General features: G+C 39.2%; 2 protein-coding genes and 1 pseudogene across 10 annotated transcripts in view; 1 reads left to right on the top strand and 2 right to left on the bottom strand.

Moving 5' to 3' along the window:
• Window positions 1-26,915, top strand: part of POLG (DNA polymerase gamma, catalytic subunit) — a 51,271-nt gene extending 24,356 nt beyond the window's left edge. The window contains exons 22-24 of one of the 2 annotated variants that reach the window (XR_012330284.1): window positions 19,237-19,305; window positions 19,836-19,903; window positions 20,669-26,915. Coding sequence is in view for 1 of the 2 variants with exons in the window: in XM_073801396.1 (XP_073657497.1) it covers window positions 19,237-19,305; window positions 19,836-19,842 (76 nt within the window). In the remaining variant the exon portion in view is untranslated. Of the gene's footprint in view, window positions 1-19,236; window positions 19,306-19,835 lie in introns of both variants that reach the window. The other variant, XM_073801396.1, reaches the window with a different exon arrangement.
• The window catches only part of FANCI (FA complementation group I), a 77,225-nt gene that overhangs the window by 7,374 nt on the left and 41,931 nt on the right, over window positions 1-27,920 (bottom strand). For 7 of the 8 annotated variants that reach the window (XM_033852118.2, XM_033852115.2, XM_033852116.2 and 4 more), the window contains 16 exons: window positions 26,796-26,910; window positions 25,056-25,178; window positions 19,055-19,123; window positions 14,901-15,002; window positions 13,799-13,972; window positions 13,602-13,723; window positions 12,916-13,080; window positions 11,916-12,095; window positions 7,427-7,593; window positions 7,025-7,098; window positions 5,363-5,479; window positions 2,940-2,991; window positions 1,974-2,101; window positions 1,809-1,877; window positions 1,530-1,623; window positions 1,064-1,251 (listed from right to left, as the gene is read on the bottom strand). In XM_033852118.2, the coding sequence (XP_033708009.1) occupies window positions 1,064-1,251; window positions 1,530-1,623; window positions 1,809-1,877; window positions 1,974-2,101; window positions 2,940-2,991; window positions 5,363-5,479; window positions 7,025-7,098; window positions 7,427-7,593; window positions 11,916-12,095; window positions 12,916-13,080; window positions 13,602-13,723; window positions 13,799-13,972; window positions 14,901-15,002; window positions 19,055-19,123; window positions 25,056-25,178; window positions 26,796-26,910 (1,939 nt within the window). The remainder of the gene's footprint in view (window positions 1-1,063; window positions 1,252-1,529; window positions 1,624-1,808; window positions 1,878-1,973; window positions 2,102-2,939; window positions 2,992-5,362; window positions 5,480-7,024; window positions 7,099-7,426; window positions 7,594-11,915; window positions 12,096-12,915; window positions 13,081-13,601; window positions 13,724-13,798; window positions 13,973-14,900; window positions 15,003-19,054; window positions 19,124-25,055; window positions 25,179-26,795; window positions 26,911-27,920) is intronic. The other variant, XM_033852120.2, reaches the window with a different exon arrangement.
• Window positions 19,186-20,696, bottom strand: LOC101329180 (YEATS domain-containing protein 4-like; annotated as a pseudogene).

Genomic DNA, 27,920 nt, shown 5'->3' with positions numbered 1-27,920 from the left:
CCAAGATTTAGCATGCCCTCCTATATAAATGTCCCATGAAACTATAGGTAGTGACTCAGTGAGCAAATGGAGTATGACTTATTGCTCTGACTGGAGAGGGAAAAGAAAATAAGCTACCATATTCATGGAGAATCCTAGACTCAAGGCTTCCTTTTTCCCCTACTCTAAGCTCCAAAGCTTCCCAGACAGCAGGTAATAAAGGGTTTCTGTTTCTGACTTGTTCTGTTTATTGCTTTAAAAATCCTTCAGGCTGGTAGTCCCTGTATCTAGAAAACCAATGACTTTGCTGTTTTTGCTTTAGAAAAAGCCAATAAAGATTAGAGGTTCTCAGTATTTCTACCACAGAAGCTTAGTAGCCATACCTTGTAGCCTGAGCTGCACCTTCTCAGAAATGGCCACACTGCTGTTTGGGTACATGGTGTGAGGCGGTCTACTATCTTTCTTGGGTTGTCTGTGCCTTTCTAAGTATTTAATGTGGGTCGTTGCTAGAATCAGAACTATATTACCTAGTTCTTATCACTCTCTGAATGTCTGCTGAGAATCAAAATATTGCAAGTACAAAAAGAATTTCTTGTTAACAGATACTAAGAAGCATTAACTTAAACCCAGGGCAAGTTATGCCTTTTATTTTTAAAAAATAGACTTATTCCCTACCCTAGTACCTGACCTGTGAGGCATTTAACACTCACTTGTTAAAGGAACAAACACCTTGTCAGTGCCCAGACTGGTCTGCAATAGTCTAATTTTTTGTGCAACTGGAATCAGATTAAGTTCTATAGCTATAGTTTAGACTGAGCCTTAGAAGGTGTTTGAAGAGGCATTTACTCTCCATCAGGTGCTACATACTCATATGCTAAAGAAACAAGGGCCTCTAAAAAGAGATTTAGAATTATGCCTCAACTGTTATTTCTGGGCCTGTGGAGACGGCTGTCACCTACTGATCAAACCATCACTTGCAAAGATGTAGGCAAGAGCTCTCTGCACAGGGGCATTCTGCAGCAGGGGGTAATGTCCTGGCTGGGTGGGACAGAATGATAGTAGTGACTGTCTCTCCAATACTCACATATCTGACAAGCGCTGTAAGAATGGTGTACATTTTGCAAAGGTCCTTTAATAAGGTGTCCACACAGCTGCCTGATGGCAGGGCTGTCTGCACCAGCTCGTGGAAAAATGTAAGCAGAGTTCCCAATTGTATGATGATGGCTTTCTCAATGGGATGATTTGGTAGGGTTGCCTGAGAAGAGGCTTCTTCTGAAAGGAAAGGAAACTGGCATATTCAAACCCAACTGGCCTTATTTTCTAGTTCAAGTGAAAGAGATTTAGAAACCAACAAAACATCATTAACTAGGAAGTCTGTAGGGAAAATGAGCATGTATTTAATTCATCATGCAGAATACATTAATAATCATGCTGTCATAAGGCACACTACCTTCTACTTCCTTCATTACTTTGGAAATCTAGCACAAACAAACAGAGCTCAGTGTATCTGCTTTTATGCAGTCCTCCAGTTCAGATTTTAGTTAACTTACCTGGTATAATTTCTTGGCTCACTTGTCCCTTAAGCTTGGTGATTAGCCAGTCCACTTCTTCTAGGACCTTCTCAGCCTGACTCAGAAGAAGTAACTGTGAAAGAAAAGAATGCCTGGCATGGCTCATTGCACACAGCTGCTGGTGTAATATGATAACCATGGCCACCTGCGGGTGGGTTACAGGCCTCAGGAGGCGAGCCACTATAATTCACTCTTCACAGGGAATAAAATGGAAGGTAAGACAAGGCTATTTCCAAAGGGTCGGGGATCAACACTTACACAGACAGTAGGGGCAGCTGTTCTCAAATTCACCACTGCAAAGTGGTTTGTTTTCTCCACTTCTACATCCTGGGGAGGGAAAGAGAGGTGAGATATGACAGTAAGGCTGTTCCCCTGGCCTCTATCCCCAACTCAGGGTGTTGTATTAAAGGCTCACTATGGTACCTGGTCTATGTCTCCAAGATGTCCATGGATATCCTGGGACAAGTCACGCAGCAGGGTCACAGGACTCTTACACAAAACATGGAGGCTGAAGAGCAAATTCATCAAGCCCTTGCAAAATGAGGCATCCTCTAGGAGTGGGAAGGAAAGAAAAGCTAAGTTATAATCCAAGTCAGTCCTTTGGCGGGTGTGGGGTGCCTAACTGGAACATGTAGCTCGTCATATTTCAGGCACAATATCCCTGTGCTGCACACATTCCAATCAAGGCAGCTCTCCCACAAAGGTGCACTTCTATCCACGAGTCCAAACAAGGGAGATGTTTCCCATTATTAGTCACTATCACTGCATAACTAGCACACAGGTCAAGAAATAGAACACTACCAGCACCCCAGAACTGCCCCCTCCCCCCACCAAGGAAACTGTTATTCTGCCTTGTAACTGTAATCCAGTTTTGTCTGATTTTGAACTTTATCTAAATGGAATCGTACAGTAAGTACTCTTTTATCTGTCTGTTGTCTTTTGTTGAATGTTATGTGTGTGAGATTCCTCCATGTTGTGTGTCAGTGGAGTTTGTTCATTCTCATTACAGTATTCCACTGTGTGTATACAGCACAATCCCTTGATCCATTCTACTGCTGATGAATGTTTGGGTTCGATTTTGCCTATCAGAATAGTGCTGCTGTGAGAATTCTTCCACCTATTTTTGCTGGGAGTGGAACTGCTGGATCATAAGCATATGTTTAATTTTAGTAGTTAGATATTGCTGAACAGTTTTCCAGAGTGGTTATACCAACTTACAGCTCCAGTAGCAGTGAACGAGAGGTTCAACTGCTCTATAGTCTTACCAACACTTGGTACTGGCATTGTGTGTGGTTTTTTCATTTTGGCCACTCTGGTGAATTTTCTAAATGTTGTTTGGTGGTGATGATTTTATATAAAGCCTAAAAGGAAACATGTCAGGAAACTTACCCCAGCTGTTTTCCTTGCAAATCTTAGTTGTCCAGGATAACATCTGCACAAACTAGAGATCATTCAGATATTACAGAAACATGCCAAAAGACAGACCTAGGTGTTGCCAGACTAAAAGAGCCCTAGACCTTCCCAAGTCTAAGCAAATCACCTGCTAAAACACATGCCTGGATCTAAAGTGGTAGTAATCTACTAAAAATAGCATAAAAATAAGTCCAAAGTTATGAGAAGACTTATTGATACTTTTCTCAAATATAGCATATGACTCAATTCTCAATGCCCTCATTAAGGGCCAAAGGTCCTGGGGTCTGGGCTCTTACCCTTTGAGCTTCCTCTGCCCCTACCACCACAGTCTAGGGCTAAAGTACCCTTTTTCCTCTTCCCATGCCCCACATTCTCTGCATTTGAGACATCTTTAAGGATAGTAAGCTAACAGAGGTGCAGGAGAGTAAGATCCTGGCCATAGTGATAGTTGAATTAGCTATTAGGAGCCAAGAGGCCATAGGAGGTTAAAAGGGAGGAGGGATAAAAAAAAAAAAAAAAAGAAGAAGAAAGAAAAGAGTTCAGGGAAGCTTAAGGTCTTGGGATAGTAGGTCCTATGTTGCCAGATACACACTCAGCTTTCTGCTTCAGCAGTTGTTTGGGATAGGCTTTCAGCCACAAAGGCACTGAAATGCCGTGATACTTAAGAGTAAAACAATGATTAAGAATCTAGTTTTTGGGGCTTCCCTGGTGGCGCAGTGGTTGAGAGTCCGCCTGCCAATGCAGGGGACGCGGGTTTGTGCCCCTGTCCGGGAAGATCCCACGTGCCGCGGAGCGGCTGGGCCCATGAGCTATGGCCACTGAGCCTGCGCGTCCGGAGCCTGTGCTCCGCAACGGGAGAGGCCACAGCAGTGAGAGGCCCGCGTATCACCAAAAAAAAAAAAAAAAAGAATCTAGTTTTTGATCTGTTGGGGAAAAAGATCAATTTAGAGGCTAACTGAAAGCTCTCTGTGAACTGATATAAAAAGTTTCCAGAATACAGTGATTACTGTAGAATACTGATTTCCAGAATACAGTATTAAATGAAACAAATAAATAAAGCAGGATGCTGAACAAGCTTTTGTGTGAAGAGGGTAGGGTCAGGAATAAGAATCTATATTCATATTGCTGTATAGGAATAAAAAACTCTTTACATAAGAAACTAAAAGAAGATTATTTACTTATCGGGGGAAAAGAAGAACTGAACAGATGGAGGACATGAATAGAAGGGAGACCATTTCCTGTAAATCTTTTTATAATTTCTGGTTTTCAAATCATACAACTTTATTACCCATTCAAAATTAAATTAAAAAATTTTAAACAGACTACCTGAAGTTACGAGGGGGTACGTGATGAAAATTAAATTTAAAAAATTTCCTGTTTATATTAGCCTTTCCAAATCTATTTATTTTCCCTCAGATGTCACCATGTTCCAATTCTCTGCCCGTGTTTCCTTCCTAATCCTGGGCTCCTTGCAGCAAAAGTAGCAATTTGAAAGAATGAAGCTGAAAGTAAAGTGCAGATGCGTTGTTTGGATCTAGGATGACATAAGTAACAAAAGGATTTTCTTTGGGCTACCTGGAACTAGGACAACAGGAAAATCAAGTCTGCTTTCCAGTGCTCAAACACCATAACACCCAGGGCTGGTCTGGCTAGTGCTTCCTAAAGCAAGGCCTTACACAAGGAGGCTTGCATCTTAGCACTCCAACTTGTCTCCTCACAGATCAGGAAGGAGGTGTGGTAGAACCACACAGCCCTAGGCTCTCAAGGACTCTCTTTATCATCCTCTAGGGAAATCACTCCTGAATGGAACAGACCCACAAAATGTGGCACTTCTCTTATTCTGTATGTGTGAATGCTCATGTGGGTACATACATTCTTCGTGTATGTGTGCAGACCCATACACATATACCTAAAACCTGTCTGGGCAGAACTGATTCTATTTTAGGACTATGATCATGCTTTCTGACTTATCACCTTTTGTTGAATCTCTCCCAAACTCAGTACCAGCTAACCTTGATGACAAAGTTAACTGCTGAATGTCAGCTACCTTCTTGATAATTAACATACTTTCATTTTAGAAAAGAAGAGAAAACACCAGGAGTGGGGAAAAACCCACATTAAGAAGGCTGAACTCCACAGATAAACAAGATTTTTTCTGTAGTGTTTACTGTTTACCCTTGACAGTGGCCAAACAAACAAAAGCAGTAATTATAACATGATAGAAACACTATGTTGCGAAAGGTACATCTTATACATCTTATATTAATTCAGAAGCATAACTGAATATATTATTTTACATAAGCCAGATTTCAAGCAGACATTTAGATATATACTTTAGGACGTAATACTCCCCATCTTCTGAGGGATGCTAAGTGGGAGTGAATGAGTGGTACTCATACCTGAGTGGAGGAGGGCTCCAGCAGCTTGGACAAATTGGAGAGAACAGTGACGAGTAGGAGGGCTTCTTTGCTGTTAAAGTCTTCTTCTTGGCTGCTAAGTATATTCAACAAGGACCTCTGAGAAAGGAAAAGTATACACAGAAACATTAGCAGACATGTTACTAACAGGGAGAAGAGACATCTACCTGGAGATTCCTAAGGCTGGGACAGAAAGGATTCAAAAACACCAAAAATCCGGGGCTTCCCTGGTGGCGCAGTGCTTGAGAGTCCGCCTGCCGATGCAGGGGATAGGGGTTCGTGCCCTGGTCCGGGAAGATCCCACATGCCGCAGAGCTGCTGGGCCCGTGAGCCATGGCCGCTGAGCCTGTGCGTCCGGAGCCTGTGCTCCGCCAACGGGAGAGGCCACAACAGTGAGAGGCCCGCATACCTCAAAAACACCAAAAATCCAAGAGGATAAAAGCTGAAAATAAACCTGGATTGAATAGGTGGTTTCTTACCCTGTTTCTGATTCTAAGTCTAAGTGTTCTCTTGAGAACTATGGACTCCTTCTCCAACCCCCTGCCAAATGTACATCAGGAATGAATTGTGCACCCAGTTTTTTTTTCTCTTTGTTTTGGCCGTGCCACACAGCTTGCGGGATCTTAGTTCTTTAACCAGGGATTGAACCCGGGCCCATGGCAGTGAAAGCACTGAGTCCTATCCATTGCACCGCCAGGGAATTCCCGTGCACCCAGTTTTGGGTGGTTCGCAACTCCCTGAAGCCCATCCACTGACCTCAGGGCTAGACCACGCCCCAATGCTGGTATTCCCTCACCACCTGAAACACTGTATTTTGTCTGTTAGTCTCTTCCCACTATAATGTAAGCTCTGTGAGGGTAGGGTTTTGTCTCTTTTATCCCTTGCTATATCGTCAGTACCTGGAACAGTCCCTGGCATATAATAGGAACTTTAAAATTATGTATTAAAGAAATCTTCTGTGATAAAAAATTCTGATATTGTGACAACTAGTGGTTAGAAACTAATAGGAGAGACTTCCCTGGTGGCGCAGTGGTTAGGAGTCCACCTGCCAATGCAGAGGACACGGGTTCGAGCCCTGGTCCAGGAAGATCCCACATGCTGCAGAGCAACTAGGCCCGTGAGCCACAACTACTGAAGCCCGCGCACCTAGAGGCCATACTCCGTAGCAAAGAGAAGCCACCACAATGAGAGGTCCGTGCACCATGACGAAAAGTAGCCCCCACGCTCTGCAACTAGAGAAAGCCCATGGGCAGCAAAGAAGACCCAACACAGCCATAAATAAATAAATTTAAAAAAGAAACTAATAAGCTTCACTGTCCAGTCTTTATGCAATCTGACGGACAATGCCAAATTACATTTGCATGCATTAATGGGCTCCTGGTTGTCTCTCTGTATCAGCTCAAACAGTGATTCTTAGAGGCAATGACTCCTGCAGGTTGGGGTGGCTTAAATACACATCCTTCCTAGAATCCTTTCAAATGCATTCTCTCTCATTCTAAGAGCTCTGTCTTGTTGCTTGAATGATGACCCAGAAGAAATTCCTGTTCTACTTGCTCACTGTCTGCCCATTCTCACCAGCTGGCCCTGCTAACAGTCCCTTTCCAAGGACCCTCACAAAGTACTGCAGTTTCCCAGGCTTCTCACCTGAAACTGCCGGATCTGGAATGCTGCTCTTTGAGTGACACTGACTTCCACCTCTTCCTCCTTATCTGTGGCATCTAGGAAAGGAAAAGAACTCTATCTTCTTTGAAATGGGCTTGGGCTTTTTTTTTGCCTTTTCATACTAAAATTTTAGGAAGCCAAAAAAGTCTGGAGGCAGATTTAATTATATTCCTAACATTCTGCAATTTCTTAATACTATATTCCATTTTCCAGTCACTGTTTGTGAATAAATGTAATCCAGTGTCAATTCTGAATCCACTAGATGTCACTCCTTACCAACATTAGGACTTCTCAGGTGTCCTCTGGTAGGTTAACAACTAGAATCAAGAGGTTTGGTTAAGAAAGACAAACTCAGAGCCAATTTATCAAAATTGAAATGCCCACCCAGAGCCCTGAGAAACTGATGAATCTTGGGCTGGTAGAACTGTTGCACGACACTGAATATTTTCTGCAAACCCTCCAAGCACAGTAGCGAGATGTTCTTTCCTTTCTCTTTCTTTCCCGACTCTTCCACTGAAGTAGGAATTGAAGTGTATCTCCAAAGCAAGACCCTGGGGAAAAGTGATTTTATTTTCAAAGTCAGGTTCACTAAGGTACAATTTACATACAGTAAAATTCCCATCGTATAGATGTATAGTTCTATAAATTTTGACTAACTTACACAGTTGTGTACTCAGCCCCACAATCAAGATATTTCCATTACCCCAAAAGTTCCCATGTGCTCCTTTGTAATCAATTATTTCTCCTCGATTTTGCAAGCAACCACTGGTCTGTTTCCTGTCCCAGTGGCTTTACTATTTACAAACTATCATATAAAAATGGTATCATTCATTATGCAGCCTTTAGAATCTGGCTTTGCTAACAGCATATGCTTTTGAGATTCACCTATGTTGCTGCATGTATTGGTAATTTGTCCCATTTTATTGCTGAGTAGTACTCCAGGGTATGGATGTACCACAGCTTACCCATTCACCAATTTATCCATCCATCTATTGACAGACTCCTGGGTTGTTTCCAGATTTTGCTGTTACAGATAAAGCTGCCATATACAAACCTTTGTATCAACATCTACTTTCGTTTCTTTTGGGTAAATACCTAAGAGTGGGGTGGGAATATCATATGGTAGGTGTGTGCTTAACTTCTTAAGAAACCGCCAAACTATTTTCCAAAGTGGCTGCACCATTTACATTTCTGTCAACAGTGTATAAGAGTTCAAATTCTTCCACATCTGTGACAACACTCTAGTATGGTCAATCTAAACTTTTAGGCATTCTAATAGGTGTTTACTGATATCTCATTGTGATTTTAATTTGCATTTACCTAGTGTTTAATTATGTTGACCATCCTTTTGGGTTCTTATTTGCCATCTATACATCTTCTTTGGTAAAGTGTTCAAGTATTTTACCCATTTTGCAATTTGATTGTTTTCTTAACAAGTTTAAGAGTTCTTTATATACTCTGGTTACCAGTCCATCATCAGACATGTGTTTTGCAAATATTCTCTCATCTGTGGCTTGTCTTTTCATTTCCTTAAGAGTGTTTTTCAAAGAACAGAGTTAAATTTTTTAAAAATATCAACTGTGCTTCTGGTATTTCATCTAAGAAATTTTTACCTAAAACAAGGTTGCAAAGCCTTTTCTGTCTTCTAGATGTTTTACAATATTTGGTTTTACATTTATGTCTCTGATCCATTTCAAGTCAACTTTTTGTATGTAACATGAGAAATGGATAAAAGATTCATTTTTTCACATATTCATGTCCAACTGTTCCAAAACTACTTGTTGAAAAGACTTTTCTTTCTCCATTGTCAAAAGTCAAGACCATACTTGTGTGGATCAATTCTGAACCATCTATTTCTGTTCCATTGATTCTAGCAATACCACACTACCTTAAACACAACAACTTTATAGTAAGACTTGAAATCACATAGTGGGAGTCCTCTAACTTTGTTGTTTTATTTCACATTTTAGTTACTTTAGGTCCTTTACTTTTCCATATAAGTTTTAGAATAATCTTGTCAATTCCTACAATAAAGCTTGATAGGATTTTGATTGGTATTGTGTTGAATCTATGGATTAATTTGGGAATAATTCACACCTTGACACACTGAATCGTCCAATCCCTGGACACTGTATGTCTTTCCATTTACTTGGGACTTCTTTGATTTCTTTCATTAATGTTTTATAGTTTTCATCACATCAATCTTGCATGTTTTTGAGATTTATCACTAAGTAGTTTTCATTTTGTGACACTATAGTAAATGGTAGTTTTTAAAATTTCAATTTCCAGTTGTTCACCACTAGTATGTACATAAAAATACAGTTTTCGAAAAAACTGACCTTGAATCCTGCAACCTTATTAAACTTACTTAATAGATCTAGTGGCTTTAAAAATAATTCTTTGGAAATTTTTATGTAGACAATTATGTCTATAAAGACAGTGTTATTCTTTCTTTTTCAATCTTTTGTCTTTTATTTCTTTTTCCTGTCTTACTGCACTGACTAGGACCACCTCCAGTATGATTTTGAATAGTAGTGGTGAAAGCACAAGGGGGAAAGCACTGAGTCTTTCTTCATTAAGTATGCTGTTAACTATAGGGTTTTTGTGGATATCCTTTATTAGACTGAGAAAATTCTTTCATTCCTGGTTTGCCAAGAGATTTTTTTTTTTTTTTATATGTCGGGGGTAGGAGTTGATTAATTAATTAATTTATTTTTGCTGTGTTGGGCCTTCGTTTCTGTGCGAGGGCTTTCTCTAGTTGTGGCAAGCAGGGGCCACTCTTCATCACAGTGCGTGGGCCTCTCACTACCGCGGCCTCTCTTGTTGTGGAGCACAGGCTCCAGATGCGCAGGCTCAGTAGTTGTGGCTCACGGGCCTAGTTGCTCTGCGGCATGTGGGATCCTCCCAGACCAGGGCTCGAACCCATGTCCCCTGCATTAGCAGGCAGATTCTCGACCACTGCGCCACCAGGGAAGCCCTTGTCAAGAGATTTTATCATGGTTTATGTTGAATTCTGATTGCCTGCATCTACTGGGATGAACATATGGTTTTTCCTTTAGTCTGTTGACATGGTGAATTACACTGATTGATTTACAAATTTTGAGCCAACGTTGCATCCTGGGAAAAATTCCACTTAAATGATAAGTTATTCTTCTTATAAACTGTTGGGATGAATTTGCTAATTTTTTTACATCTATATGCATGAGAGAATTTGGTCTGTACTTTTCTTATTAATGTCTTTGGCTGGATTTGGTATCAAGGTAATTAACACTGGTCTTATGAGTTGGGACATGTTCCCTCCTCCATTTTCTGGAAGAGTCTGCATAAATTGGTGTTATTTCCTAAAATGTTTGGTAGAATTCAACGGTGGAGACATGCAGGTCTGCGGTTTTTGTTGAGGGAAAATTTTGAATCACAAATGCAATTTCTTTAATAGAGATAGGATTACTCAGGTTACCTATTTTTTCTTGAGTGAGGTTTAAAGAAATTTGTGCATTTAAGTTATGAAGTTTATTGGCATAAAGTTAACATTCTGTTATGAATTTTTAATATGTGTAGAATCAGTAGTGATGTCTCCTCTTCCTCATATACCTGGTATTTGTAATTTGTGTCTTCTTTTCCTGGTCAGTCTGGCTAAAGTTTATTGAATTTATTGATCTCAACTAGATTTTGGTCTCATTTTCTCTATTGTTTTTGCTTTCTTTTAAAAAAAAAAATTTATTTATTTATTTGGCTGCATTGGGTCTTAGTTACGGCACGTGGGATCTTTGTTGCAGCATGTGGAATCTTTCATTGCGGCACATGGGCTCTAGTTGTGGTGCGTGGGCTCAGTAGTTACAGCACAGGCTTAGTTGTCCTGAGGCATGTGGGATCTTAGTTCCCCAACCAGGGATCAAACCTGCATTCCCCTGCATTGGAAGGCAGATTCTTAACCACTGGACAACTAGGGAAGGCCCCTGTTTTTATTTTCAATGATTCTACTTTTGTCTTTATTATTTCCTTCCTTTTGCTCACTTTCATTTTAACCTGATCTTCTATTTTCTTAATGTAAAAGCCTACATTAGAGATTTCAGATTTCTTTCTAATATAAACACTGATTGTTCTAAATTTCTACCTAGACACTGCTTTAGCTGGACCATACAAAATTTGGCACGCTCAAATGTTCATCTTCATTAAGATATTTTAAAAGTTCTGACTTTCTCTTTGACTATGGGTTATTTAGAAATGCATTTAATTTCCAAATATACGGGGATTATCCGCATATTTTTGTTACTGCTTTCTTGTTTAATTCTGTTGTGGTCAGAGAACACGCTGATTTCTATTTTAAAAATTTGTTAAGTTTGTTTTATGGCCCAAAATATTGGTCCATCTTGATGAATGTACCATAAGCACATGAAAGGAACGTGTATTTTGAAACTTATTTAATGTTCTATAATGTCAATTAAATCAAGTTGGATGATAGTGTTGTTCAAGTCTTCCACATCCTCCCTGATTTTCTATCTATTTCTACTGATTACCAAGAGAGGTAGATTATTATTTGTATATTTCTCCTTCAGTTCTATCCATTTTTGCTTCAAGTATTTCGAAGCTCTGTTGTTAGGTACATATACATTTAAAATTGTTATATCTACTTGATAAATTATTTAGTCATTATGTAATATCCCTCTTTATTCCTGGTAACAGAATAACGTTTTACATGTGACTAACAATCCACACCAAAATATGACTAGGAAAAAGAACTCAATATAGTGACTGTACTTTCACCTTTAGGGCAATGCCCAACCTCAAACCCACCTTCATCCCCACCCCCAATTTCTTCTCTTGGAGACTCCACAGCAAGTGGAAACGGTTTCTAAGGGTGAGTGGGGCTTACCGAGTTATGTCACAGAGGTTCTGAAAGACCTTCTCTGGGTTTTTGCCATCAGGGCCACTCACATGCCCCATTTCCTTTAGTTGCTGTACCTTCTGCAGAGCCACACTCACTGCATAGCGCATAAACTCATTGCTGGACCTTAGAACAGACAGGCTCTCTTCATGACTTTGGGTACTGTCCCTAGAGAGAGAAAAAGAGAAAGATTCCTCTACAGCTATTGGGACCTGGAATTAGGTTTTCTAGAGACTGTTCAGGGTAATAGTACAGAGCAAGCTCTAAATGACAGACTCTAAGCAGCCCATGCCAGAGTCACTGCCATGGCTGTCCTACAAATATCATTCTCAGTGTTACCTCACTTTCTCCCCCTCCCCCACTCCTTTAACTCTGATGAAATTTAAATGTCTTAGTTTTCTTTAGTGGTTTTTTGTTGTTGTTATTCTTCTGTTTTTTTGGGGTTTTTTTGCGGTACGCGGGCCTCTCACTGTTGTGGCCTCTCCCGTTGCAGAGCACAGGCTCCAGACGCGCAGGCTCAGCGGCCATGGCTCATGGGCCCAGCCACTCCGCGGCATGTGGGATCCTCCCAGACTGGGGCATGAACCCGTGTCCCCTGCATCGGCAGACGGACTCTCAACCACTGCGCCACCAGGGGAGCCCCTTTGTTTTTTTTAATTCAGGTTTTTCTTTCTTCTTTTTTTATCTGTTAGCGTGTTTGAGCTACTTAGGTTGATTTTCTTAGAACACATTGTTGGAATTCATCCTATTTTTTCTTTCACTAGTCCATTGTTTCTGATTTTTCCTTTAATAATTCAAAGTATCTCTTTAATGCCTAGGTAGGATTGTTCTGCCTTCATTTCAAGAAAATTACAAACCTCCTACCTTACTTCTTACTGTATATGTGCTAAGAACTGTGTGAATCCAAGCTAGGTAATATCACTGAGCCTGGGTAGGTATTTTTATCTTCACCACACTGCTGTCTTTAAGCACTCTGTTAGAACCTTACCTGAAAAGAGCGGTGAGAAGATCAGACACAAATTTCATGGACAAAAAACTATCATTTGTTTTGTTGGCCATTTTAGTTTTGCCTTTACCAGCTTTTTCATTAAGGATGTCAGAGAGTTCCTTGTAACACATAAATAAGCTCAGAACGTCCTCAAACTTATTCTTACTGTGTAAAAAAGAAAAAGAGACCATCAAGGACAAGCATCAGAATATTGTGGTTTATTTTCACAAACAGTAATAAAGAAATCACAATGCTTCTTTAGATGTCATAGTTTAGACCCAACATTACAAATGAATGGATCTTCATTAACATAGCACTCCCAGGTCATACCAATCTGGGTTATTTCTTTTCTTCCCTTATTTATACCAGTCACTGCAGAGAATGAAAGTTCAATACTACCACCAATCAAAATTTCTCTGTTAAAATCAGGAGTTCTTATGTTCAGGGTCTGGGGAATTTTGAATACATTAAAGCCTGCTGGAGGGACAAAATTCACCAGCCTCTTTGGCATATGCTTTGGTGTTCCCTGGTAGAAAGAACATAGATTGGTCTTAGGCTACATGTCCATTAATAGATAGTGTATGGTCTGTGGTCTGTTCATACCTAGCATATTGTGTTAAAAAACACACACACACACACACACACACATAAAATGAACTACAAGTAGAGTCACAGCAATACCTTACCTGAAATTACTTACAGAGAAATTATATTCTATTAGAACCTCACAAACTCCCATAACAAGAAAAGCACAGATATTGTTTTTGATGCCAATACCAGTGCTCTGAGAAAAATCTGCTGATTTGTCCTAAAAAACAGAAGATAAAATTAATAAGCTACTAAAAACCTCCATTATTCAACACAGCTGAGACTTAGCAATTACCAGTTCAAAGTCCTCTAGTTCACTCTTAATCATTCTACTAGTAATAGACTCCAACATATCATCTAAGTCTTGGTAGAATCCCTCTTCTTCCTCCTCCTCTTCTTTCTGCTGTAGGGGCATCACTCTACTCTTATACCAGGCCAAACAGTGTTGAATACAACAAAGCAGACAATCCTGCAGAAGAAAATAATAATTGAATATTCTTGTTAAAGGATAACCTATGAAGCTGTTGATAATCAACAAATAATCCTTATCTATAAGGCTAAAGTAAGTTATTCATTAGCATCACAAGTTAAGTCAATCTGGATTAACAAAACTGGAAAAAAAATAATTGAACTAACAGAGGCATTGTTTTCTGGCCTTTCCCAAAGGCACTGGCTTCATAAGTAGCTGACACCTAAGAATGCAACATCAGATGTGCTGCCTCTGATTTGGTACGAACACCATGGAGCCAGGCTGTGAAATTAAATCCTCTCTAGCTCCTTTGAGTCACAGAGGCTATTCTAAAGATAGGGGTTTATGTTGAGGGAATCTTTGGGAGACCAATCTTTAGCATCTCTGATCCAGGCTGAGGACATCTGTTATAAGTCACTTGGGATGAGACAGTTTCAGTTTTTATCTTTTCTTCTCTTTCTGAGGCTAGACAACTAGAATAGAAAACCAACCTGTCCTAGTTCCTCTGAAGGTTCGACAGAATGCCAATTCTAGCTCAGCCTAAATCATATACCCCAGACTAATGAAGCAGGTCCCCTGGGTTCATCTGCTTCTGGGTGACCTCCTTCTCTCCATTCTAAACTATATTTATTTAGTATATGTAATCAAAGAGCCATGAACGGGAGATAAAATGCTCCTTGGGAGAAACAATGGATGCCTTGATTTAGTAAAGTGCTGACATGCAGATATCTTACCAAGAAAACCAAGGTGAAGATGGGTCAGAAAAGATAAGCAGTTAAGAGTTAAGAGTAAAAATTCATTGGGAGTACCAGGAAGAGCGCTTCACAGGGGAAGGTATCTGTTTCTGAAGATCAACCATATCAACAGGGCTGATAGTTTTACTTAAGAGTAAAAATAATGGTTCTGGAAGGAGGGAAAAAAGTCTCACCAGTGGTTCCTGTAGAGAGATCTGATCTCCTTGGGTCAGAATACAAGCTTCTAATTTCAGAGGTGGCAGCATATCAGGTTCCGGTTCATAGAATTGTTTTAACTGTGTATGGTAAGGAAAAAGATACCATGGCTCATGAATGTTTTTCACTTTTTTAGCGGGTCAAGCTAATGGCACCTTTAATGCTTTCTAAGACATTATTTCCCAACTGTCCAAAGAACACTGCAGCAAAATTTGTGTTGCTTTGACTCAACCATATCCTTTGCCCTTGCTTTAGGTACTGTACCAACTGAGATCTTCTTTCCTATTTCCACTTCATAACCTCTCCTATAAAACATCATACTCTCTCACACCAATTCCTAAATTTGTATAGGCAATCAGCATTTTCAGTATAGCTTGAAGGTTAAGAATATAGGCTCTAGAGTCAGACTGGCTGAGTCTAAAATCCCAGTACCACCACTTATTAATTCAATAAAGGTATCCATGCCTTGGTTCCTCATCTGTGAAATGAAGATATTTATTAATATAAATGTATAAATTCGTATAAGGATTAAACATGCTAACATATGTAAGGAGCTTCAAATACTACTTGGCACATAACAGAGCTCAAAAAACTGTTAGTTAACTCAGCCATAAAAAAGAATGAAATAATGCCATTTACAGCAACAAAGATGGACCCAGAGATTATACTAAGTCAGACTGAGAAAGACAAATACTATATGATATCACTTACATATGGAATCTAAAATACGAGACAAATGAACTTACTTACAAAACAAATAGACTCACAGACACAGAAAACAAACTTATGGCTACCAAAGGGAAAAGAGGCAGTATAAATTATGACTTTGGGATTAGCAAATACCAACTACTGTATATAAGATACATAAACAACAAGATCCTACAGTATAGCACAGGGAACTATACTGAATATCCTGTACTAAATCATAATGGAAAAGAATATGAAAAAGAATATATATATATAACTGAATCACTTTGCTGTACACCAGAAACTAATACAACATTGTAAATCAACTATACTTCCATTAAAAAAAGGTTATCATTTTTTTTTAACTTTTGGAGTCTGTAGAATTTTACAGGTCCACATACTAACCTAAGTTGGGAAGCACTGGTCTATGCCTTCAGTCATCATTTGCGATGTTAAATGTGCAAATGTAGATGGACTGATCATTACAGTTTGACAGATACAGTATACCAGGATACAAATTTTATATAGGATCAGGTCCAAGGCCCACTGAAAAGCTTTCGATGAATAGTATAGGATCTCCCAATGATTTCTCCATATCTGAGACCGTACTTTCAAATGGAGCTTCGTTAGCAGAATTATCACAAAGCAATGGCATAAAAAGGACGGAGAGGGAGAGGGAGAGAAAGAGCAGTTCCATTTATAGCAAAATGGTGGACTAGGGTTTAGAGAAATCCTCATGGTAAAGAATAGTAAATAATATTGCATTAAAAATTTTATATAGACATATTTATTAAATAGATAGCTAAGAGGAAAGGAAAAGGAAAGTAAAAAGGAATCATGAAATTAAAGACAAAGCCTAGGGTCCTCATGCGGTGGAGGTTGGATCAGAAACCTTCACATAAAGCTCGAATTCTCAGGAGATATTCTTAGTGGATAAACCTAAAAAATAAATCCAGCATATGGAGGAGGATGGTAGAGGGATATGTATCTGCTTAACTGACCCCTGACTTTAGGTGAAGGGGGAAAAATCTCTCCTGGGACTTTCTAACCACAAGCCAGTCTCCAAACGTAGATGGGGTAGCATTCACACTACCTGTGTAGTCCGAAAAATCAAAAGCCAAAAATCTAGCTGAAAGTTTAAAGAAAGATAACATATAACTTTGAAAAAAGTTAAGGGAAAAAAAGGAAATAGAGACAATTTCAAATTTTACATAAACTAGACAAAGAGGGAACATCCCTAAATCATTTTATTAATAAGCTCATACTAAACCAAGGAAGTTCAGTATAAGAAATGAAAATTACAGGCCATTCCCTCTTATAAACATATATGTAAAAGTCTTAAATGAATACCAAACCCAGTAGTGTATAAAAAAGGTAATATATCATCATCAATTTGAGTTCATCCCAGGAATGCAATTTTTTTTTTTTTTTTTTTTTGGCCGTGCCACACGGCAGGCAGGATCTTAGCTCCCTGATGACCAGGGATGGAATCCACGCCCCCTGCAGTTGGAAGTGCCGAGTCTTAACCACTGGACTGCCAGGGAAGTCCCCCCACGATGTTGCTTTAAAAGATTAAATAATATAATTCATCACAGTAATAGGTTAAAGGAGTAAAATCATAACGGTCATCTCAATAGATACAAAAATGTATTTGATAAAATTCAACATACATTCAAGAGTAAAACAACAGATCTGAAATGGCAGAGGAGAAAGTAAACTTGAAGACAAATTATGAGAAAATATCAAATCTGAAGAAAACAGTGTAAAAATATTGAGGAAAAATGGGACAAGTCTCAGAGATGTGTGGAATAATATCAGGCATTCCAACATACATACCAATGAAGTCGCAGAAGGAAAGGAGAGAAAAAGGGAATAGAAAAAAATATTTGATGAAATAATCAGTGGACATTTCTCAAATTTGGTGACAAGCATCAACTTAGAGATCCAAAAAGCTTAATCAACTCCAAATAGGAGAATAACATGCTTGGACTCTTGAGCTACACGATCTGAGTTCAAATCCCAGCTCTGCCACTAATTAACTGTGTGACCTTGGGCAATTTAAATTACTTAACCTCTCAGACCCTTAAAATATAAATCTGTAAAATGGAGATAACAGTTTTTATTTCACAGGGTTTTGTGAGGACTAAATGAGATCATCCACCATATAATGCTTCATAAACTGCTTGGCCTTCTATAAGTGCTAAACGTTAGGTACTGTTGTTATCACTATTAGTACATAACAGTATCTTGAACTCTCTCAATATATAAAAAGATTCATGTAATGAAATATTATTTAGCCATAAAAAGGAATGAAGCACTGATACATGCTACAACATGGATGACCCCTGAAAACATCAGGTTAAGTGAAAGAAGTCAGTCACAAAGGACCACACACTGTATGATTCCATTTACATGAAATGTCCAGAATGGGCAAATCTATAGAGACAGAAAGAAGATAAGTGATTGCTTAGGGGTAGGAGGTTGGGGGAAGGATGGGAGAATTAGAGGGTGGTAGCTAAATGGCATAGGGTTTTTTTTCCTGAGGTGATAAAATGTTCTCAAATTGATTATGGTGATGGTTGCACAACTCTGCAAATATATGAGTTATATTTTTTAAATGGGTGAATTGCATGGTACGTGAATTATATCACCACAAAACTGCTATTAAACTGTTATTAAAAAAACATTCAAATAAATTCTTTTTTTTTTTTTTTTTTTTTTTTTTTTGCGGTACATGGGCCTCTCACTGTCGTGGCCTCTCCCGTCGCGGAGCACAGGCTCCGGACGCGCAGGCTCAGCGGCCATGGCTCACGGGCCCAGCCGCTCTGCGGCATGTGGGATCCTCCCGGACCGGGGCAGGAACCCGCATCCCCTGCATCCGCAGGCAGACTCTCAACCACTGCGCCACCAGGGAAGCCCCAAATAAATTCTTAATGAATAAACGTTGAGTAAAAGGTCTTATTTACAGCAGATATTCTCCAGTTGAATTCTTCTCATCTTGATAATCCTCTGAAATATTTCATAATTTAAAGCTTTTTTTAAAACTGAGAAATACAGAAAATAATCTAATAGACATTCATTAATATGTCACTCAGATTTAACAAATGTCAATATTGTGCTATATTTTCTCCAAATCTCTCTGTCTTCTTTCAGAGATAAACATAACAAATAAAGCTGCTGATGGCCTCTGTACAAATGGTTCTTCAGAACGTCCTTCTAACTTAGGATGCAGACTGTTAACTGAGAGGGATAACTGTCAGATAATGGCAATAAGTGGTGATTAAAATAAAATAACATGAAATAGCATCACATACCTCAGGCATGGTCACAATGCACCACTGCACTAGTTGGGAACTATTTCATATTTTGAAAATTATGAAGAATGTCAATCGCCTCTTAATTGCCTTAGTATCTGTTCCCTTATATCCATAAAAATACATTTTACCTGTGAGAGCAGAGTTTGCATGATTGAATTAGCCAGCTGAGAATTTCTTCGAAGGACATCATAGAACCCCTAAAAGGAATCAAACAGAGGACAAATAAGCTCTTTGATGAATAAATGAACAACAATATCCTAACAGATTTAGGTCTATGATCCATTACAAGGTAATTTTTTTTTTTTCCCAGCATCTGTAAACTACATTTACTGAGTGCTTACTGGGCACATCGGATACAAAAGAGTTGGGACTGCGGCAGGTAAGAACTTAAGAAATTAAATATACACATTAATTTTACCATGAATTTAACTACTAGGGAAGTACAAAATTTGTACAAGTTATACTTTATAATGAAATTTTGATGTCTGTCCAAAGGGTAAGTTATACATACAATGCAGTAAAAATGTTTTAAAATTGTGCTTAGTATCACAGAACTGCCCCGAAATGGGTTGATAAAATGCCTATACAGCATTATACAGATATATTTCACATTAAAGATTGCTTGTAAAGTACAAATACTTTGACCCCATTGCTGAGAAATCTATGGCTGACAACTGTATGTGCAGTTCCTCTAAGAAACATCGCAGTATTTGTAGTCCATCTCGCCTTTAAACTCCACCTTATTTTTAGTTTCACTTACGAGTTCTCTTCAGAACCGTTTATATTTCTTTTGTCTGATCATCTTCTTTGAGTTTCCTGATTTCATTTTTTAAACAATTTATAGTTTCACGACTTGCTTTTAATCTCTTTAAGCTCTGCAATTTCAAAGTTTGTTTTTTTTCCCCACAGCTTCTAATTTTTCTCTGGTTTTCACTTCAAGTTCTGCAAATTCTGTTTCATGCTTATAGGCTCCTAAGGTAAGCTGACGAGATGTTGTTGTTAATAATTATAGCATCACTGCTGTTGGGTCTTGAAATATCATTTCATCATAGAACTCTGAAACCACTGTCTTTTTTCCCAGCATTGCACTGGTGTCTGATTGAAATAGCTTTTTTTTTTTTTTTTTTAATTTATTTATTTTTGGCTGTGTTGGGTCTTCGTTTCTGTGCGCAGGCTTTCTCTCGTTGCGGCGAGCGGGGGCTACTCTTCATCGCGGTGCGCGGGCTTCTCATTGTCGTGGCTTCTCTTGTTGTGCAGCACAGGCTCTACACGTGCAGGCTCAGTAGTTGTGGCTCACGGGCTTAGCTGCTCTGTGGCATGTGGGATCTTCCTAGACCAGGGCTCGAACCCACGTCCTCTGCATTGGCAGGCAGATTCTTAACCACTGCGCCACCAGGGAAGCCCCTGAAATAGCTTTAATAAACGATACGGGGTTACAGGTCTTCCATTAGGATCAATGAAAAATATTTTGATGATTATTTCGAATTCACCCCAACCTGTTTCAGTAATTTCAGATGGAGGCTTAGTAACAACTCTTAAAGGATTGCCATAGCTTTCATATAACTTAAATTGGATTTTCTTCACGTATGCTGACATATCCTCATTTCTGTATGGTTTTACATATACTGTCCACTGATGGGTGTGCCCATCCTCTTCTCTTTTCTTTCCAAAATATGGGGCAACATTACCATAAACTATTGGTTTAACGACAGTAACCCCCTTCACTCTCCCGCCGGAGTCAGGTTCAAATTCAGCCATTCTCTTGAACATACTGTCCTACGGAAGAAGCCGCCGCTGCCAGGGAAAGAGACTGGGGCCAGCGGACTCGCCGCTGTGCTCCTCCCGCGCGGGCCCAAGAAGGAGGGTTTCTGGCCGAAGGAAGACGAGTCAGCAGTGCTCAGGGTGCTGAGGAATCACCAACGCCTCACGGCAGAGGGCGTCACGGAAGCCCATTCAGCCCCACGCAAGACGGGAAAGGTGGCGGCTACAAGGTAATTTTTAAAATTTGGAGGTAGATAAGATTGCGATTTTTTTTTTTTGAATATGGATGACTGTGCAGAAAAGAGTTATCATTAACACAGTGGTCTGAGATTGCTATCCTTAGAAAGGTCTGCTTCCAAGGTTGGCCCTTGGCTGGTGGCTGGGAATTTGGCTGGTAAACAGTTTTTTCCTATACTGATATAAAACTCCCTAAACAATGAGAAGCTTACTGTGCCTAAACTGTTTGTACAAACAATATAGTTTATGCTGAAAACCTGATTTCCCTCTGGGAGTTAGGAATTTTGGTACGTGCTAAGTAAGGGTGCCTATGTGACCAGCTGCCAATAAAAAGCCTTGAGTGCTCTCTAATAAGCTTCCCTAGTAGAATACGCTTTGCATATGTTATCACAACTTATTTGAATATGCTTTGCATACGTTATCACAACTCATTTGCTGGAAGAATTAAGTGCATCCTGTGCAATCTCACTTGGAGCGGACTCTTAGAAGCTTGCACCTGGTCTCCTGTGGACTTCACCCTATTTGCCTCTCGCCTCTGCTGTTTTTTGCTTTCTATCCTTTAACTCTAAATCTCAGCCATGAGAACAAATTTACGCTCAGTTTTATCAGTCCTTCTAAAGAAATCTTTAAACACAGAGGTGGTTTTGGGGACCCCCAATACAACAAACAATTGTTCCAGCACCGTTTGTTGAAAAGACCATCCTCTCTCCACTGAATTACTTGGGATTTCCGTGAAAACTCCACTGACCAGGGACTTCGCTGGTGGTGCAGTGGTTAAGAATCTGTCTGCCAATGCAGGGGACACAGGTTCGAGCCCTGGTCCGGGAAGATCCCACGTGTCACGGAGCAACTAAGCCCGTGTGGCACAACTACTGAAGTCCACCTAGAGCCCGTGCTCCACAACAAGAGAAGCCACTGCAGTGAGAAGCCCCCGCACCGCAACGAAGAGTAGCCCCAACTCACTGTAACAAGAGAAAGCCTGTGCATAGCAATGAAGACCCAACACAGCCAAAAAATAAATACATTAATTAAAAAAAAAAAAGAAAAACCTTAACTGACCAACTTTATACTTGTTCAGTTGTTTTGTTCATTTTAGGTGGTTTACACTCCACATTAATTTTATTATTATTATATACATTTTAAAATGTATTTATTTATTTTTGGCTGCATTGGGTCTTCGTTGCTGTGCACGGGCTTTCTCTAGTTGCAGAGAGCGGGGGCTACTCTTCGTTGCAGTGCACGGTCTTCTCATTGCAGTGGCTTCTCTTGTTGTGGAGCACAGGCTCTAGAGCACAGGCTCAGTAGTTGTGGCGCACGGGCTTACTTGCTCCGCAGCATGTGGGATCTTCCCGGACCAGGGCTCGAACCTGTGTCCCCTGCATTGGCAGGAGGATTCTTAACCACTGCGCCACCAGGGAAGCCCCACATAAATTTTACAATCAACTTCTTAATTTCTAGAAAAAGAGCCTGGGATTTCATTGAATCTACAGATATTTCTGAGACTTAAAAACATTAACAATATTAAGCATTCTCATCTGTGAACATTGCATATCTCCCCATTTATTTAATTCTTCTTTAATGTCTCTCAGCTATTTTGAGGTCTTCAAGTGTACATATCTTGTGCATATTTTGTTGAATCTATCCTTAAGTATTTTTTTTATCTACTATAAATATTGCTTTCTTTCAATTTCAAACTGTTCATTGCTAGAAAATAGAACTATAATTGATTTTTGCATGGTTACTGATCTTGCATACGACCTTACTAAACTCATTTTTCGCAGACTTTTTGGTATTGTCTATGTACACTAAGTGAACAACACAGCTTTACTTCATCCTTTCAAATCTGTGTGCCTTTGTTTCTTTTTCTTGCCTTGCTGCATTGGATCAGACCTTCACTTTAATGCAGAATAAAAATTTTGAGGACAAATATCCTTGTTCCTGATCGAAGGGGAAACACATTAAGTGTCTCACTATTTATATCAGATGTAGGATTCATAGACACCCTTTATCAGGTTGAGGAATTCCCCTTTAATCTTAGTTTGCTAAGAGCGTCTGAGAGTTTTACCACAAATGAATGTTGAACAAAGATATTTTTAATTATTATAAAAATTCAATGCTTGCCAGAGTATGCCAGTACACTTTAAAATGTTCTAATCTTTAACCCAGCAATGTGGTCAAATATTCAGGTACAACAACACTCATGGTGAAAAACTGGAAACAACAGAAATGACCCAGGACAGTTAAATAAATCACTGTATACACAAAGAACACTTTTTAGCATTAAAAATTATGTGTCAAAGAACATTTCATGAAATAGGAAAATACATATTACAACATAATATTAAGAGATAAAAGCCAGATAAATCTTATGATTCCAATTTTGTATAAATATACATATATGAGTGCTGGGATTAGTAATAATATTTTTAAAAATATTTTCCTGGGGCTTCCCTGGTGGCGCAGTGGTTGAGAGTCCGCCTGCCGATGCAGGGGACACGGGTTCATGCCCTGGTCCGGGAAGATCCCACATGCCGCGGAGCGGCTGGGCCCATAAGCCATGGCCGCTGAGCCTGCACTTCCGGAGCCTGTGCTCCGCAACTGGAGAGGCCACAACAGTGAGAGGCCTGCATACAGCAAAAAAAAAAAAAAAAAAAAAAAAAAAATCCTGTATTTTCTATATTTTCTACAATAAACCTGAAAAATCCGATGTCTGGTACAGTGCCTTGCAACCACTGTAGCTCAATAAATGTTATTTTAAAAAGGGCAAATAGGGGCTTCCCTGGTGGCTCAGTGGTTAAGAATCCGCCTGCCAATGCAGGGGACTCGGGTTCAAGCCCTGGTCTCGGAAGATCCCACATGCCGCAGAGCAACTAAGCCTGAGCGCCACAACTACTGAGCCTGTGTTCTAGAGCCCATGAGCCACAACTACTGAGCCCACATGCTGCAACTACTGAAGCCCGCGTGCCTAGAGTCTGTGCTCCACAACAAGAGAAGCCACCACAATGAGAAGCCCGCAAACCACAAGGAAGAGTAGCCTCTGCTCGACAAAACTAAAGAAAGCCCGCGTGCAACGAAGACCTAATGCAGCCACAAATAAATTTAGTAAAAAAAAAAAAAAAAAAGGGCAAATAAAAGTATTACAATAGCTGCTCTCTGAAATGACTTCCACTTAATCTACTTGCTAGATCATCTAATGCTCTCCATCCTATGAAATATGTATGCTGAAGTACACAGCATACTAAATGCTAGCAATCATAGTGCAATCCCTCATGACTGCAAACTTTTGTTCCCACTGGCTGAATTATATCCTAATCACAAGTCAGTAGTAATACTTGTTCTCTCAGTTTTTGCTAATTGTACCATCATTGTTAATTATGTGATCTAATCAGACATTCTGTAAACTGTTGGAAACCAAGTGCAAAATGAAAAAGAAGTTGTTTCTGGGAATTCCCTGGCCGTCCAGTGGTTGGGACTCTGCACTTTCACTGCCGAGGGCACAGGTTCAATCCCTGGTCAGGGAACTAAGATCCCACAAGCCATGTGGCATGGCCAAAAACAACAACAAAAAAACGAGAATTTGTTTGCATAGAAACTAAGTTGAATGTTTTGGAAAGACTTAATAAAAGTAAATCTCTAAAACCAATTTCTGATGAATTAGGGGTAAGACAATTCTAAAAACTTAGGGGAAAAACTGAACATATCTAGAAGATTTCTATACTAAGACTGTATCTGAAGTGTTTTAAAGTTTTTATCCTACTTTACATAAGCAAAAACTTGAAATTATAGGCAATACATTAAAGTTATGGTTTGTTTGAGAGACAGGAAGTTCCAAATGGCAGACTCATACTCAAAACCAAAAGGACTTGGCCTTAAAGCAAAAGACTGGTAAATTAACAGTACATTTAAATATTTCAAATTAAAATAAAACATTTAAGGTGTTTTAACTATTCTTTATGATTCCTCACCTTAAACGACTTTTTGGCTAATCATCACTAACTACTGGTCCTAACTGCATTAAATAAGAGCATATTTACTGTACTTTGATAATCAGAAAAAAAATTATTAAAATTAAAAGGATTATTAGCGGAGTTGGGGAGGGAAGTACTACATCTCTTCACTCTGCTGATTTACCTCATAAAGCATGAGTCGAACATCAGCCTGCTGGCCTAAGCATCTCCTCAAACTATCCATGATCTCAAGGCAAAAGGTTTCATTGGCGACAGAATTGTAACGGCTATGGACATCCACATGGACCTGAAAAGAAGAGAGGCCAGTTCATGTCTATCTTACTAGAGTAAGTAGTTTCTATTAAGGGGGTAAAATGAGCTGATGTACTTGGTCAAAGAACCTTACATTTAGCTTTCCCCATATGCCAAAACCCAGGACTGAGGCAGATATTATAATCATTATTAGGCCATGATAAGTTATCACTCTTATTCTAGTTTGGACTAAGAGAATTTTCAAGCACTTAAAAAAATTAACTCTTCCTTATTCCTTAAGATTTTCCTTGGCAATGTCACCTGCTTAGGAAGGCACACAGATTATTTCATGCTTCTAGAATTCAGTAGTCATAATAAACTTTATTTTACATAAAAGGTCTAAAAGACTTCCTTACATGTCTTCAATAGCTAGAAGAATTGAGCTGTTTTTGGTTCCGTGAACTCCTGAGAGGTTTAGGGGTAGGTAGTTATTTTCTTCAGATATGGACTTGACAAAGAATAACACTGCTTGTTTGAGTCATATAATAAATTCAGCCATTATAGACCAAGAACTCCTAATCCTCACTTCAGGCATCTTAGTGAGGAAGTTAATACTGACTGAGGTCAAATCCCAGTTCTACCCATTACTGGCCATGTCACCTTGGGCAAGTTATTTAACCTCTCTCAGTCTCAGTTTTCTTACCCTTAATTTGGGGATAATAACAATACATAAATGATAATAACAATACATAAATGATACTCTCAGTCTCAGTTTTCTTACCCTTAAATTGGGGATAATAACAATACATAAATGATACCCAGTGTTCCTAATATTTAATCTATGCCATATGTTATAAACAAGTTTTGTATAGTTATACCAGAGCAATAAAGGATTCTTAATGAAACTAGTAAACAGATACGTCTCTTATTATAAATCGTATATTACTGAATTTAAATGACAAAGACAATTTTATTGCTGCAAAACCTAGATTATCACGTTACTGTAAAATGTTTTGTTTTCTCAGGTTACAGGTTTTAATAGATGTACAAAGTAAATAAACTATTAAAACTGGGGACAATAACAGTATTTAGCCTCAGAGAATTGCTGTGAAGATTAAATGAGAAAATAAATGTAAAGCACTTAGCATAGAGTCTAGCACAGTGCTGTCCAGTAGAAACACAATACAAATCACAAATGCAAGCCACATATATAATATTAAATTTTCTAGCAGTCAAATCAAAAAAGTAAAAAAACTGGTGAAATTAATTTTAATATTTTATTTAACCCAACACAGCCAAAATATTATCTCAACACATAATCAAAATTAAAAATTATTAACGAGATAGTTTACATTCTTTTATCTCACACAGAGTCTTCAAAATCCAGTGTGTGTTTTACACACAGAGCAACACTCAATTTGAACTAGCGACATTTCAATCAATATTCAGTTCAACAGCCACCTTGAGGCTAGGGACTACCATATTGAAAAGCACAGTTAACACACAGCAAATTTTCCATTAAAAAGTGTTGGCTGATATCATCATCATCATCAGACTCTCAGTTTCAGGATCATTTGTACAACCAGAAAAGGAGTAAAAGAAAAGAGTATGCACATCATCAGCTCCTGCATCAGTGCACACACTATAAGCTGGTGTGAAAAAAAATCCTTACCTGGCTAATTCCAATAGACTGACTGCACTGAGAAGACGACAAGCTGCCTAAAACTTTAAAGTTCTTCAGGAGCAGCAAAAACCCAGCAACTGCAGATTTTCGGGCATCAAGCTGCCTAGCTCAGGAATAGACAGAGAAGAAGTTACCAAACAGTACTGATTTCACAGGAATTGGCTTCTGGGTCAGAAAAATTCAGTTACTTCTGTACAGGAAAGGAATATGTATAAACAATGAAGCACAGAGCAAAATAAATTGAATTTATATACTCAAAATAAGGCATTGGGGCTTCCCTGGTGGCGCAGTGGTTGAGAGTCTGCCTGCCGATGCAGGGGACACGGGTTCGTGCCCTGGTCTGGGAAGATCCCACATGCCATGGAGCGGCTGGGCCCGTGAGCCATGGGCGCTGAGCCTGCGCGTCCGGAGCCTGTGCTCCACAACGGGAGAGACCACAACAGTGAGAGGCCCGTGTACCACAAAAAAAAAAAAAAAAAAAAAAAAAAAAAGGCATCGGCTGTTCACAGCAATTAGTAGTATAGGAATTCAGCTGAATTTTGCATTATCTACTTAACCTCTGGCACTATCTATACTTTCTTCTATCCTGCTGACAAGTCTATGAGGGAAATGAGAACAAGAGTGCTGAAAGGCTGTACAATGGGTTGATAACTCAAATGTAAGTACTAAATATAGCAAAGGAAATTGCTGATTTTCTCTGAGTTTAAAGGAGCACTTCCTTTCTTCATAGAGGAGTGCAGTGCTTGGTGCCTTATAAACCCTCCATCCAGAAAAATGATACACTCATCTCACTGAGGCTCAATGATTAATGCATGTTATAGATGCTACAATATACAACCTTGGCCTATCAGACATGCTTTTGGGTAAGGAGTAACAACAAACTGTCAATTCTAGAATAGGGATAAACAGCATATGGCTACTTACTAGTTGCTCCTCTGAATATCCATGTGTATTATAATATGGCCAATGTGGTATTAATTTGGTATCTTATCCTTAAAGTAACAAATGCTTCCCACATATTACCCATCTCATAGTATCTTTAGGAGATGGTATTATCATCTCTAAGTTTGGGTTAGGAATTTGCATGACTGCTGTGAATAGGTTGTACTAGAG

Source organism: Tursiops truncatus, chromosome 2, assembly GCF_011762595.2.
Source record: "Tursiops truncatus isolate mTurTru1 chromosome 2, mTurTru1.mat.Y, whole genome shotgun sequence".
Taxonomy (NCBI): Eukaryota; Metazoa; Chordata; class Mammalia; order Artiodactyla; family Delphinidae; genus Tursiops; species Tursiops truncatus.
This window is presented reverse-complemented; position numbering and strand designations above follow the sequence as displayed.